The sequence below is a fragment of the Daktulosphaira vitifoliae genome, unplaced genomic scaffold, assembly GCF_025091365.1.
Source record: "Daktulosphaira vitifoliae isolate Bord-2020 unplaced genomic scaffold, ASM2509136v1 Scaffold_3, whole genome shotgun sequence".
Classification (NCBI taxonomy): domain Eukaryota; kingdom Metazoa; phylum Arthropoda; class Insecta; order Hemiptera; family Phylloxeridae; genus Daktulosphaira; species Daktulosphaira vitifoliae.
In genome coordinates this window covers 41,791,754-41,807,794 of record NW_026099574.1, presented here as the reverse complement: position 1 = coordinate 41,807,794, position 16,041 = coordinate 41,791,754, and the positions used below count along the sequence as shown (strand labels likewise).

At 25.0% G+C, this 16,041-nt stretch overlaps 2 protein-coding genes across 2 annotated transcripts; one reads left to right on the top strand and one right to left on the bottom strand.

Annotated features, from left to right (window-relative positions):
• Positions 1-2,083: 2,083 nt before the first annotated feature.
• On the top strand, positions 2,084-9,552 carry LOC126902703 (kinase suppressor of Ras 2). Its single transcript, XM_050680270.1, has 16 exons — positions 2,084-2,368; positions 2,429-2,569; positions 2,643-2,787; positions 3,467-3,682; positions 3,749-3,866; positions 3,934-4,163; positions 4,389-4,502; positions 5,830-5,954; positions 6,014-6,190; positions 6,267-6,404; positions 7,084-7,257; positions 7,765-7,950; positions 8,045-8,178; positions 8,241-8,378; positions 8,501-8,630; positions 9,133-9,552. Exons 1-16 carry the CDS (start codon positions 2,216-2,218, stop codon positions 9,283-9,285), a joined length of 2,472 nt encoding a protein of 823 aa, XP_050536227.1. The 5' UTR covers positions 2,084-2,215; the 3' UTR covers positions 9,286-9,552.
• Positions 9,553-10,168: 616 nt separating this feature from the next.
• LOC126902708 (uncharacterized) lies at positions 10,169-13,178 on the bottom strand. The gene is made up of 3 exons (XM_050680277.1): positions 12,546-13,178; positions 12,275-12,461; positions 10,169-10,801 (listed from the first exon to the last, which is right to left on the bottom strand). Exons 1-3 carry the CDS (start codon positions 12,642-12,644, stop codon positions 10,740-10,742), a joined length of 348 nt encoding a protein of 115 aa, XP_050536234.1. The 5' UTR covers positions 12,645-13,178; the 3' UTR covers positions 10,169-10,739.
• Positions 13,179-16,041: the final 2,863 nt, after the last annotated feature.

Here is a 16,041-nt window from a genome sequence, read left to right as displayed (position 1 = left end):
AAATTTAAAAATGGCTAATTTTCGAAATTTTTTCAATTTTTATTACTAAAAACTACCGTAACTTTTTTAAAAATAAACATATCAACATAATTCTTTTTTTTGTAGATGCATGATGTCATTACCTATCTTTTGGTATATTTTTTTTATAAATCAGACTTTACCTGCCCACAGGGGGGGATTTAAAATGACAACTTTTTTACAAAAAATTAATTTTTTCAACTGAACTTTTGAAAGTGTTCCGGAAAGTCTGACACTTTTATATATATCTTAAATTAAAGCTAATGTAATATACTTTATCATGAAAAAAAAAAATTTCGGACTTTCTTTTATCTTCAGGGTGAAAATGGCTACCAAATGCTATTTTTGTGTGAAAATATTCGATTTTGTATTTAAAATTTTTAACTTTATTATGCTATAACTTATTGAAAAGTGTATTGATCAATATAATTTTTTTATGGGAAATACTATTTTTTAATAATCCCTTTTTCATTCGACATACTTTATCTTAATCAGGATATTAATAAAAAACTAGCAGTTTATGAAGCTTTTAGAATAATCCACCAATTTTTTAAAATTAAACACTATCTAAAGATTTGCATCGAAGCATTTTTTTTTTTATTGTGATTTTAATCACTGTCAGATATCATAATACTTGATCCAACTATGCCACGTCACCACTGTGCCGCGATTCACCTGTGCTGGGTTTTTTTATTAATAGTTAACTACTGTAATAACTATGCTGATTATAATAGATATTTATTTGTTAGTACATCTATTTATTCATTTGATATTGCATATCTTTGTTATATATGATTACAGGTTACTTGTTAAAAGAATTATATGTTACATTTATATGTCCCATTCTTTTTATCGTCCCCACAAAATGATGGGACAAGTACTCCAAAATAAATTATATAACATTGTACTACAGCTTTTAAACGTAATTGTACATCAATTAATAATCTAGTGACGCTAATACTAATAAAAACTTATATTACCTTAAACTGTCTAACTAAATGTGATTTCTATAAATAATAATATAATAATCTAAAAATACAAGTATTTAAATTGTAAACAAATTAGCGTGATAAATAAATTTTTTTATTAATTTATCTTGGTTATTTTAAGATGGACAGTTAAGATTTCACATTTAAGATATAGACATTAGTATTTTATTAGATAAATTAGTCAGTGGTCCTTATCAATAAATTTAAATAACTTTAACAAATTAAAAAACATTCCAAGTTAATCCTACCTTTTATATTAACGCAGAATATATAAATATATAGTCTATGGTTTTAACATAATTAATATAAAACTTTATAGAGAGCAAAAAATGGACCATGATTAGTAGATCGCTAACCATTTTGGTAGCTATAAGCCCGTGTCCGCTAATAGCGACTGTGAGCCTATGAGGTTCATGGGTTGTTCTCGCCAATTTGAGAATTATCGTATTTTACTGTACGATACTTAATTGTTATTGTACATCTTGCAGATACTCTAAAATATCGTACAAATGACAACGCTAACTAATAAAATTATCAAAATACAGAATATCCTAATGATAATTGTATTACAGCAATAATTCATTTCGTTTCAGTTATCTCTAATACGATTAGCTATGTAATGAATAAATCACAACATTAATTTCTATAGATTACTTTTTATATTATACCACCTGCGAAGGATCAGTGATTTAATGAACTCTAATAATAATCGTCATAAGAAAAATAGTGTAATTATTAAACAAATACTAAAACGAGTTGAATATTTCAAAGTCATATTAAAAATATAAATATTTTACCGATGAATCCAGGGCGATTACACGTGTTGCCCATTGGGTCTCAAGCCCTCCGTCTCCTTAAACCCTAGAGTAATACTTTATGCCCTAAACTATGCTAATAATGATAATGATCAAAGTGAATTTTTATAAACTCACATAGAGATATAACAATACATATTCGATTTTAACGACATAATGAAATTACTTTGCATTATGTGTAGAACCACGGTAACATTTACAGCGAGCGTCCTTGAATTATAATAACCGAATAATGTTTTATCTGACACTGACTTTTCTGACCTGTTTTTGTGATAGTAGTCAATTGTGCTCTCCTCTTTTAGTCGTTTTTGCTTAATTTACTACATATTTTGATACGTGTAGTGAAAAGAACGAAGAATAAAAATGTATATTGTGCAATAATTATATAATGGAATGGCGGAAGAAGAATTTGACAGACAGTTGATGTGTGATGAACCTGAAGTGGTACAAACACTTATAGACATTTCTTCACAAATGTTGATCAGCCTTAGGAATTTATGTGAAACTCGAGCAGAACTTACACAACATGAAATTAGAACTTTGGAGGTAAACAATTTTTGTCAAACAATGATGTTTTTTATTAATATATACTGTTTAATTTTGTAGGGTAAACTTGTTAAGTTATTTTCAGTTCAATTAAATAATAGGCAAAAAAATCCTGGACGCTTTGAATCGCCAAAATTAAAAAATACACCATCATTAAAACAATGGTTAGAAGTAGTTGGACTCAGTACCTTATCTGTACAAGTAAGTGTTTAAATAGCAGCCTAATTTATAATTTGTTTTTTTAATTAATGAATCTTGTTCATATTTTTTACAGAGAATATGTGATAGTATTAGTTCAATAGAGGTATTATTATTAAAATCTGAAAGTGAGCTTAAGTCTCTTCTTCCAGAATATTCACTTAAAGATGAAGAACTTAGACGATTAACAAGAGCTTCATTTAATTTGAAGAAATACAGTGGTAAGAAACAAAATTAAAGGATAAAATTTTAGTTTGATTACAAATGTTAAATTGAAGAAACAATTCTAATTTAAAAATGTACTTTTTACCATGTAACATTATAAATAAATTACTAAAGGTTATAAAGGATATAAATTTTGTAAGAAATGCCTTAAGACACAAAAATATTTTTGAATATTAATGAATATATATTGATGAATATGTAATTGTAATTTCTTTAATTTTTGTATAAATTATATGAATTTACTTATAATGTTTTGATCTTAAATGCCACTTATTGAAAAAATTTAAGTCTATGATTTCATAATAAAAAAAAATTTAAACAGTTTTTTTTAGTAAATTTTGTATTTGTTATGAAAAATACTTTTATGATATTTTGATTTTACAGTTGACAAGTAAAGAGTCTAAGGAAAGAAAATAATCATATATTTAGTGATAAAAAATTTAATTATATCTAACTAGAATCCTGATGTTATTTTAAACAATTATCAAAATCTTAAAACTATTTATAAGTGTCTGCTTATTTCTCTATGAAAGTTAATTATTTTATTAAGATCTTGAAGTATATTAAATAATATCACTTGTTTGTAGACTTGAATCTATATTCAGATTTATTAGAATCTAATATGTTGACAATAGTAAATGAGGTATAAAAAATTATATATTGTTTGTAATTTAGAAATTATAAGAATTGGCAATAGAACTCGTGAAAAATGCAAAATGACTTTATATTGGGACTCATGGTATCGTCAATATGAAGTAAGATGTGAGCAAGCAGGACACTCCCCTTCTTCTATTCAAGGTCATTCACCTTCATCGTCTTGTCGTCTTAGGAATTCTCATGTAATCCATTATACTCCTCCTTTAACTCCTACTCTATTTAATAATACACATAGTAAGGAACATAAATAACTTATTTTATTCTTTAAAATGTGTAATATGAAATGTTATTTTACTTTAGGGTCTAATGAAAATTCTATTTCTAAGTTAACGTCACCAAAAAATCAAAGAAATTTAAACCCAGATGTAGTTTTTTCTGTTACTCAGTCTCATGATAATAATCAAGTAGATGGAATTTAGTAAGTTTAATGAATTATGAATGAAATTTTATGAATACAGTATTAATTTTTTCTTTATAAAATCCAGTCAAAATGGAATCATTACTCATTCTTCATTAAATGAACCTATTGATACTTCAATTTTTACATCTTCAATGAGTCCAAATAGAAATATACAAACTGCAGCTAATGGATTTAGCATGCCACAGTCTCCCAAATCTTCAGTTCCTGATATTTGTATTAAGACAGGTCACAAATTTTCAAATTTACTGCCAATGTTCGGTTATTGCGACCAATGTTCAGTGCGAGTATTTGTTGGTAAGTAATTTAACAGTTAATTTATATTTAAATTTGTTATAAAATGTAATTTTAAATTTTTATTGAAATTATTTGTTTCATATTTTATACAAATAATTATTAATAAAAAAATCAAATTTTATATAATCTTTTTCTTTGGGTGCCATATTCATTAACAAACGTTGACAATCAATGTTTTATACAATAATTTTGTTGAATTCATTTTATTTTTTTAATTTTTACTAGGTGTCAAATGTAAAATTTGCAAGTATAGATATCATAAAGGATGCCTATCAAAACTAGCATCATTACAGTGTACAAAGAGTGTTATGGTAGATGACAATAACCAAACTTTTGAAGGTAATATTATTTGAGATTAAAAGTTTCAGTATTGAGTTAAGTTGGGTTAATTTTATTATATACTTATTATTTAATTATTAAAATTAAATATTTTACATCTGTAGAATGGCAAGATAACAGATAAACAAGTACATTTAGGTATTTGTTATTTTAGTAATTTTGAGTAGTATCATTATGGTGTTATTTCAAAATATTAAAAAATAATGGTTTTATATTTTGATCCTAAACTTTTTTTTCAAAGGGTTGGAAATTAATTGTTTAAAATACATTATGTTTTTACTCTAGATGTACTTTCATGGCTCTTCTTCTTCCTCGCCTTAATCCCAACTACTTGGGGTCAGCCACCCTTATCATAAACTTCCACTTGACATGATTTCCACATTAGCTGTCCTCATATCGCATTCAATAGCATCCCTCCATCTCTTTTGGTTTTCCTCTACCTTCAACATTCATTTCTATAACTGTTCTTACAGCTTTCGATTCTTCTCTTCTCATAACATGATTAAACCATCTAAGTCGATTTTCTCTCATCTTATCCACGATTGATGCTACTCCTATACTCCCTCTTATATGTTCATTTCTTATCCTATTTTCTCTAGTCACTCCACTTATCCATCTAAGCATTCTCATCTCTGCTACACTCATTCTCTGCTCTACTTTTTTATCAACTGCCCAACACTCTGAACCTTACATCATACAGTCTTGTAGAATTTACCTTTCAGCCTCAATGGATTTCTTTTATCGCATAAGACACCAGATGCTTCTCTCCAATTCAACCACTAGCACTTAATCCTGTGTCTTACATCCTCGTCAAAACCACCGCTCTTGCACAACTGATCCTAAATACCTAAAACATTCCACCTCTCCAATCATGTCCTCGCCTATTGTCATTGGTCTCCTTATTTCACCTACCTCGTATTCTCCTTTATAAAACTCATACTCTATATACTACTCTAGATGTACTTTCATGGTTATGGTTATAAATAAAGAAAATGAGAGTTTTTCTCTTTAGGACTAAATTTTATAAAATATAGCATAAATTTTAAGCATTAAGATCATCAATAGGCTTAAATTTTGTGGCTTTTATAGCATAATCGAGATTGTATCATGCATCAGTATACAACTAATCAAGGTTTGATTCCTTACCTCCAAACTTTATGGGTTTTTCCGTCCTCTCTAATACAATATATGTGTTGCTTAGTTGAAAGGACATTAAAAAATTAATAATTTTTAATTTTTAATTATTTAGTTTATTTAGTTTATTTTTTAGGTTTAAGTATACATTTTCAGTGTTTGTTAAATGTGTTAATTATTTATATATTTTCAGAATTTTTAAGTTCTTCTAATAATCATTCTCCTAATTTTCACCGACCTACATCTCATAAAACTTCTTCTTCATTACTTTCAAGGAGAAAAACTAGGATTCCTTCCATTAACTCAATACCAATGTCTGTAAGTATTTTTTTCATTATAGTTAATTACTATTATTTACTTAAACATTTTCATTAAAGTCTAAGAGTGGTGGAGCTGAGTCAAGCTCTGCTCCATCTAGTACAAACAGCTCAACTCCATCTAGCCCTGCTCTAGTCAATACCAGGCAAACACATGTTTCTTCATTACCTACTCCAGTTAGAACTCATGAACAATTCCAATTTCCTGATACATCTCTTTATTCACAAGATTTACAAGTAAAATTTAAAAATATTTAGTAACACTGGAAATTTCCCCTGTAAGTTTTTATTAAATTGTATTTTTTTTTATCAGAAAAATCAATGTAGATTTATTGATTCGAGATGTGGTAGTTCAGATTCAGAACACACTTCTAATAGAATAGATGTTTCTGAAGTTCAAAATTGGGATGCTGATGATATGGATACTAGAGGATGGCCAAGACAAAATAGTGTATGTTTTCAGTAAAATTATAGATGAACTTATATAAATTTTTTCTGATGTTAAATAAACTATTATTACTGGCAATTAATCATCATCTTACAATAAATATTGCTCTTAAGACAATTATAAAATGCAATTAAAATTTTTAATTTTTATCAAATAAAAATAATACTTATTAACTGAATATAAAACTATAGGGTTATGTAATCATTGATAATTCATATTATATTCATTATTCAAAAGATTTACAGTACAAAAAAATAACATTTATTTTAAATCTTTAAAAAGTAATCTAATTTAAAAAAGATTAAACTATTGCAATGTTGAATTATTATTCGATAAGAATAAAACATTTTTCAGTATTATAAAATAAATATTGGATAAACAATTTTTAATATTAATAAAACCAATATCATATTGCTTGATATTTTATATCAAATTATTAGCTCAAACCTAGTAAATGTAATATTTGTATTTTAACTTTAATCCGAAGCTGAGAGGGTATTAGTTTTACTTTGTATTTAACATCATTTTTTCTTAGCTCTAACTGGACCGATTTTGCAGATTAATCGTTTAAGCATATAAGAATAGGAAATAATTATTAAAATAAAACATTTAAAATTTCATTATTAAAATAAAAGGGTTTTGAGTTCATATATTAATAGTAATTCACCTCATATGCGTTTAGCTTTCTCTACAAGAATGGGATATACCATGGGATGAATTAAATATGTGTGACAAATTAGGAGAAGGTCATTTTGGTACTGTATATAGTGGAAATTGGCATGGACCTGTTGCAATTAAAGTGATAAATATGGATTATTTAGATTATGAAAAAACTTTAGAAGCATTTAAAGCTGAAGTAAGTTATGATGCATTTTATACCTGAATTTCTAGTAATAAAATAGTATATCATACGCTCTTTAAGAAAGTTATGCAATTCCAATATAAGGATTTTTACAAAAAGCCAATCGGCCAATAGTAAAAACTATTGAATTAATTTTAATTGTTAAATTTACACATTAGTATTTGTCATCAATAAATGAAGTTCATTTAAATTGATGTACAAATCTGAGGGATAAAAAAATTATTGAATTTTAAAGTGAAAATTGAAAAAAAATTTTCAATAAAATCATAAAAGAAACAATAAATTAACTACTACATCATGAACATGTTTCGAGATTTGAGACAGTCTTGAGAGAGGAGGTATGATAATTTATTATTACATAATCACTAACCATCTAAAATTTCTATTATATCTCAAGAAATATATTCTGTTTTTGTTCTTATTAATTATTAAATTCACCATGTGTTTTGTAAATATACAATTTTTTTTACTTAAAATTAAATTGAAATATGACTTTTTTAGGTAGCTACTTTTCGGAAAACACGCCATGAAAATCTAATTTTATTCATGGGCGCTTGCATGAAACTTCCTAGGTTAGCTATTGTAACAAGTCTTGCAAATGGAATGACTTTATATCGTCATATACATGTTCTTAAAGATAAATTTAATATGAGTCGAACTACAATGGTTGCTCAACAAATATCACAGGTAAAATTTTAGATGTAAATTTTTTTTTTTTCCTTCTAATTTTTACTTAATTATTAAAATGATTATTTGATTTTTAAAAATATGATGTAATTAGGGTATGGGTTATTTACATGCAAAAGGAATTATTCATAAAGACTTAAGAAGCAAAAATATATTTTTAGAAAATGGCAAAGTAATAATTACAGATTTTGGTTTATTTAGTGTAACAAGATTATGTTTTCGAAATAGGTAATACATAATAATATTTTAATAACAATTAAATTATGTATTATATCTTTTTAATGTATTAGAACTCAAGATGGTTTAATTGTTCCACCTGGATGGCTATGCTATTTGGCTCCTGAATTAGTTCGTAATTTACGTGTTCATCAAAGACCCGAAGAAGAAGATTTGCCATTCAGTAAAGCATCTGATGTTTATGCATTTGGGTATGTTTTTTTAATAGCAAAAACTATTATCATTGAAGTATGGTGTATTTTAAATGTGTAATTTATTTCAGTTATGTTATACATATTTATTCAAATATTATGTTTTTTTTTTCAATTTTTAGAACTGTATGGTATGAATTGTTGTGTGGGGAATGGCCATTCAAATCAGCTAGCCCAGAAGTTATAATTTGGAATATTGGACGAGGAATGAAACAGAGATTAGCAAACTTGGAAGCATCTGGTGATGTGAAGGTATATTATTGAATGACAAATTTATAAAATTCAATTAACATAATTTTAAAATTATCATTTGCTATACAATGATTTTTGAAACTGTGTTATAAATTTAGTGGTGTTTTTTAATTTCTTATAATCCAAAATAATTTGTTTTTATTTGAAATATTAAATTTTTATTTATAGTAAAAAAATTTTTTCTCAGTTAGCAATTTAAAATATTTTTAGTAGATCAGTTAATCATGTTTGAGTAACTTTTTGATTTGAATAAAATTTAAGAAACAATAATATNATTTAAATTATACACTTTTTATCAATTATCCAAAAGTTTTAAAAAATTGACTCATGTCGTTTCTGCAATCATCGATTCAGTTAGATTAAATAAAAACCATGAGATTAAAGTTGAAAAATTTTAATTAATATTTTAGACATACTAAACCAAATTATTTTAAATACAGGAATGAGATATATTAGAATTTATGATACAAATAATAAATAGTAATTTTTTAAAACATTTTAGGATATATTAATGACATGTTGGTCGTTCAATCCAGGAAAACGTCCTGATTTTGCTCAAATGCTAAAAACTCTTGAACGGTTACCACGAAAACGTTTGGCTCGTAGCCCATCCCATCCCATTCATCTATCAAGATCAGCAGAATCTATTTTTTAATTAATAATTAACAGTATTAAAATGTGGCTATACCAATTAAAGTTTTTTTTTATGTACAACAAAATTTATTAGAATACTGAAAAATAAATTATAATGTAAGTTAACAACCTACTGTGCTCAGTAATACAGGAAAATGTTAAAAAAAAAAATTTTAATTATTAAGTACAATATTATTATGTATTTTTCATTATTTTTATGAATATTATAATATATAACTATAAATAATTGTTATTTGTGTATTATATTTCTTATTGTTATCTATTTATGGACTGTTTGTATAGTATAAATTATATATAGAGTACTCAGTCATCATTATATTTTAGTTCATAAAATATATGTAATGACGTATATTGAAATTACTTTTTTTTTATTTATTATAATTAAATATATTATCCTATATGTTAAATATATAATTTAAAAACATAAAAATAATATTGTATATTTTTATTTTTGAAACAATAATTTGCACAAAGTGATGTATTCTTTTTACTTACTATGAAAGTTTATTAATGTATGGAAGTTTATTTTAGTTCCATTTAATTTTATTCAAATTTATATAATATAAAAATGTGTATAAACAATTTTGTTACCAATATTAAACAGTTATACTCAATTAATTTTTTTTTTTTTTTTAAGATAGAAAAAGTTCAAATATCTATTGTGAAAAGGTAAAGCAAATATAAAATTTGTTTTAATTGTTTTGATAATAAATTTTTTTGATATTTTACATAAAAAATTGCATGTCAAGTTCAATATAATTAAAAATGTTTACAGCCCAGTGCATAAAATGCTAAATGCATGCGAGATTACATAAGAATTAGCTTATAGTGATTTCTGTTTGAAATTTACATGGGCTATATTTACTCATAAAATGTACTTACAACACAATTAAATTAAAAAAATAGTTTACTAAAAACCTATACTTGATACTTTGAAAAGTCATTATTAATATGTTGAAAAAAATTTTATATAACCTTAAAATATTCTTAAAAAAATTGTGTAAAAAGTGGTGTAACGATAAATTAATATAATGACACTACTCAGTAATCATCCTGACTTATAATATTATAAAATATGGCCTACTAAGCTCAGTTAGTAATGCATCATACTCTTAAGAGTAAGATTTTCTCATTTTTCTAATATAAGCATAAACTTTTAGAAAGGAAATTAAACATAAACATAAAAATAATAATACTTGGAGATTTTTTAGTTTTACTAATGCTGTACAATTATTTTGTTAAAATCGAATAATGAGATTTATTATTAACTTTTTTACAGTAAGAAATAACTTAACATAGAAGACATTCAATTTATAATTATAATAATTATATAATAGCTTCAGTGTTATTTTCTAATTAATTGTTAAAAATATAAATTATAAGTACATTAAATAAAACATAATACTAAGAAAAAAAAAATAGTTTTAAAAATAAACAATTAAGGAGTTTACCAATTTATTTAAATGGATTGGTTATGTTGTTGATAAATTTAACAGTTTCATCAAAATTGCCTTTATCTGAAAAAACAGTAAATAAATTTATAATTATGTGACTAACAAATTTTATACAATAAAATGAAAATTATAAAAAATGGTAATGTTTCTAAATTTTGTAATGAAATTGTGGTTAGTATGAGAGGAACATAGAATGCGGAAGTGTAAGAGACATCTTTACATTTCTAGGAAATCAATTTCTAAGTTTTTGTTTTCCATATAAAACCACAAAAAAAAGTATATTTTAAATCGCATGTGTTTTTTATCATATTTTCTAAACATTTTTACTACTTAATTGAAGTAAAAATTATAATTTTTTATTTTGTAAGTCATTTATACTTATTGTATTTATTGCCATCCTTATCTTTAAGGATTTAATAAGTCAGTTTAATAAGGCCATTTTTTAATATAATGGAGCTTATTATTTAAGAAAATGAATACTTAAGATAATACAATTCTTTTTATTGAAATTAACTAACAAAATGCTGACAACTGCATTTTAATGAGGAAGAAATATTTTCATATTTATAATATCTGTCACTTACATTAGTAATAATAAATACTAATAATAATTTATAGCCTATTGAAACAAATTATTGTTGCCTTCAATACTATGATAACCAAATTAATAATTAACTTCTTCTATATTAAATCCATATTGTAAAACGAAGTTTTAATTTTAGTTATTACAGAGGTAGGCAAGAACTGCTCGTGCTTTTAGACCAATGGTCTATTGTGCACACCTTCTACATAATTATTTTAAATTGATTTTTTTTACAGAAATGTTTCCGTGGAAGTATTGTTGCCACTTTATAAAAACCTAACACTATATATATATATATATGATATTCTGTTAGATTATTCTTTTAAGATTATTTATGTAGTACTTATTTCTTAATTAATAAGAAGTTAAATATTTTTTTAAAGAACATTAGTAATTAATTTTTTTGTTAGATAGTGGACTAATTAAGAAAATGACTGGTTGATAACAATTTTTGAACCAGTATTTTGGAAGTTATTAAACCTTTTATATCTAAGGAGGAGAGCGGCCAAGTAATGTTTAGTATCAAAAATAACATAGCCCAGATCTTCCTCCAGACTAGATCCAAAAGATGTTTTCGACCAGTCATTTCTTAGTTGGGATCATTTTCAAATATTTTAACTATTAAAATATGTATGTTGCCATTTAAAAAAATAAAGTCGACACCTTAATAAGCTATGAAATAAATTTAAAAATAATTAATAACTGATAAATCAAGAAATATACAACACTAAATAACATTAAAAATAAGTTTGTTAACATAATTATTATTTTAAGAGAAATAGAATGACTTCTATTAAAAGAATCACTTTCTATACCAATTATCAATATGTAAAGCCCTTATAATATTATTAAGTATTTTATATAATTTTGTCACCTAAGCAATTTAAAAAAGCCCTATTGATTTTAAATAATTCAATTTATAAAACTTAAATATAAACTAAAAAGATAATTACCAAAATCATGAGTTATAGTAGATGGCAAATTAATGTAATAAGTTCCATTAATAGTAGTTTTGTCAGCTACATAACCTTGAACTTCAACCAAAGAATCTATTTCACTGTCCACTGTTTCTTGAAAATTGACTTTTACAACTTGATTATCTGTAGTTTGAAGAGTAAGAGATTTTTCATTTCCACCTATCTATTAGAAGTTAAAAAACTTTTTATTTTTATTTTTATTGACAGGATTTAAAAATCTAAAAAAATACATTAAATAAAAATTTACTTTTAACACAGTAGCTATTAGGGTAATGGACTTTCCAACAAATTTGTGTAAGTATGATCCATTGACATACGTCCGAGTTGGAAAAATAGTTGATTCCATAATAAAATATTAATTATTTATAAGATGATGAACAAAGTTTAATTAATATTACAAACTATTACTAAATTAAATGTCTCTGAAAATTCAACAGTTACTTAACTACTGAAAAATTCACCTGATAAGATTGTACAAAACCTTTTTATAATTTACAAAAGTTAAGCATAATGAAAAATTAGATTATTCCCATGTCAGTGTCTTTTTCATGTACTCTTTATTAGAATCCCGCGTTTTTTTATGAACATGTTGATAAAGAATTGATCTATGCATGGCGGATAAACAGGCGAAGAGTCATATATTCCATCGTGCCTCAGCTCACAGTCTATCACCCTGGTTAGTAATTCTTATGATTAGGAATGGTAATTAAATATCGATTTTTTCACTAAGAATAATCGATGTTAATATTTTGATATTTTAGTTTGACGTTCCAATTATACAGATATTTTGATCTCGATGTTTACTTTTTTCCGAGTTTTACACCATTGACCGCAGTTGAACTGATTTAAGTTTTATCACTTTACATACACGCGTTGACATAATGTTAGATAGTTTTAGTATTTAGACTACTGGTCTAAATAAGTCATACTATAGAAAAAATAAAGAATAAACTCTCGTATAAAAAACATAATTATTATCTGTGATCAAATATACAGATTTCTAGTATAAAAATTATTTTTCTGAACATCTTCATATAATGTGTGTTAAAAGTATTTTTGAGCATTATAATAATGTAAAATTATACATTTTAATAAAAGAAAAAACAAATTATTATTATTATTTATATTAATATGTAAAAAATATAATATCTTAAAAATATTTTTGCACCACCATTTATTTGCCCCACGGTCCGTATTTGGATAGTCTATTGTCGATTCCTGGTATATAGAAAATATTGATATGTCTTTTTAAAATTACGTTTTACGTTTACTATGTTTTATTTAAACTAAATTTATTTGAACTCAATCGAAATTTAAAAAACAAAAGTAATACAATATTCGAAAAAAATAATTAACAAGTGCTATGTGTAAATTCTACGGCAATTTGTTGTAAACTTCTGAGAATACAACAAATTTAACGGAACATTAAGAAAAGTTTAACCATCTACTTAAAGAAAAAGAACCACAATCTCTAAATAAACAAAAGTTAATATTTTTTATTTTTAATTTATAATTTATAAAATAACAAATGGAGGATTTAAAACTCTCCAATGTAATTAGTGGTCGTTTCCGATTTCAATAAAAACTTGACCTATAGTATAAGCAAAATTTTATCATTTTCATTTTTTTTATTAATTTAATAAAAATATCGTTATTAACACATTTACATCGATTTTTTTTAAGTTTTCAAAATTATTAGCATTGTTATAATGAAAATAAAAATTCGATACATAAATTTTGCGTAAAACATTTACATCCCTACTTAAAATACTATGATATAAACAAAAAAAACCCAGCACAGGTGGGCGCGGCACAGTGGTGACGTGGTATAGATGGATCAAGTATAATGATATCTGACAGTGATTAAAATCACTATAAAAAAAAACGCTTCGATGCAAATCTTTAGATAATGTTTAATTTTAAAAAAATTGGTGGATTATTCCAAAAGCTTCATGATCTGCTAGTTCCTTATTAATATTCTGATAAAGATAAAGTATGTTGAATGAAAAAGAAATTATTAAAAAATATTATTTCACATAAAAAAATTGTGTTGATCCATACACTTTTCAATAAGTTATAGCATTATAAAGTTAAAAATATAAAAAATTTTATATATAAATAATAAATTTATATATAATTTAAATATAAATTTTCACATAATAATAGCATTTGGTAGCCATTTTCACCGTGAAGATAAAATAAAGTCTGAAATTTTTTTTTCGCATAATAAAGTAGATTACATTAACTTTAATTTAAGATATAAATAAAAGTGTCAGACATTCCGGAACAGTTTCAAAATTTAAGTTGAAAAAGTAAATTTTTTGTGAAAAAGTTGTCATTTTAAATCCCCCCCTNAAAAAAACGCTTCGATGCAAATCTTTAGATAGTGTTTAATTTTAAAAAATTGGTGGATTATTCCAAAAGCTTCATAAACTGCTAGTTCCTTATTAATATCCTGATTAAGATAAAGTATGTCGAATGAAAAAGGGATTATTAAAAAATAGTATTTCCCATAAAAAAATTATATTGATCAATACACTTTTCAATAAGTTATAGCTTTATAATGTTAAAAATGTAAAAAATAAAATTGAGAATTTTCACACAATAATAGCATTTGGTAGCCAATTTCACCCTGAAGACAAAATAAAGTCCGAAATTTTTTTTTTTCATAATAAAGCATATTACATTAGCTTTAATTTAAGATATATATAAAAGTGTCAGACCTTCCGGAACATTTTCAAAATTTATGTTAAAAAAATTAATTTTTTGTGAAAAAGTTGTCATTTTAAATCCCCCCGAGTGGGCACGTGTTGGGTCATATATAAAAATAAAAAATACCAAATGATAGGTAAAGACATCATGCATCTATAAAAAAAAGAGTTATATTGATATGTTCATTTTTGATAAAGTTATGGCAGTTTTAAGTAAAAAAAATTAAAAAGAATTTTTTTACAAAAATCGTATTTTTTTTATTAANAAAAAATTGAAAAAATATCGAAAATTAGCGATTTTTAAATTTGTAATTTTTTGGGGGATTTCCCCCGTTTACGGGGAACGAGGGAATTTTTTTCAATTTTTGAGGGTAATGTCTTCGACTAGATACGATTTGTGATCTTTTGACATATTGTTCATCAAAATCGGTCCAGCGAGAGCTGAGATTGAGCGTTCACAGACACAAAAAAAAAAATAAATAAAAAAATAAAAAACACATCATAGTAAAATTAATACCTTCTCAGCTTCGCATCGAAGCTAAAACACATCATAGTAAAATTAATACCTTCTCAGCTTAGCATCGAAGCTAAAAAAAAAAACACATCTTAGTAAAACCAATACCTTCTCAGCTTCGCATCGAAGCTAAAAATGATTGGTAACCTATGTCCAAACACCAGATAAATCCACTTAGGATATAAGTCTAGTGTTATAAAAAAATATTAAATACACTCATCACTAGCCGGACTGTGGTTTAGTCATAAGCACTTTTAGACCACAGAATAAATGAGATTTTATCTATTCTGTGTCTAGTCCTTATCTCGCATGACATCACTAAAGAGTTTGTGTTTTGGGTTAGAGGTTTAGCCATTTGGCATTCCAAAAACTTAGAAAAATCAAATGTATTGCTTTTATAAAAATATATCTATGAGGAGGACATTAAATTAAGCTCCCTTATAAAAGTTTTATTTTGACTACGTATTTGTAAGCACTAGTTAAACATGATGAAGGGAACACCGAGAAACATAGTGCCG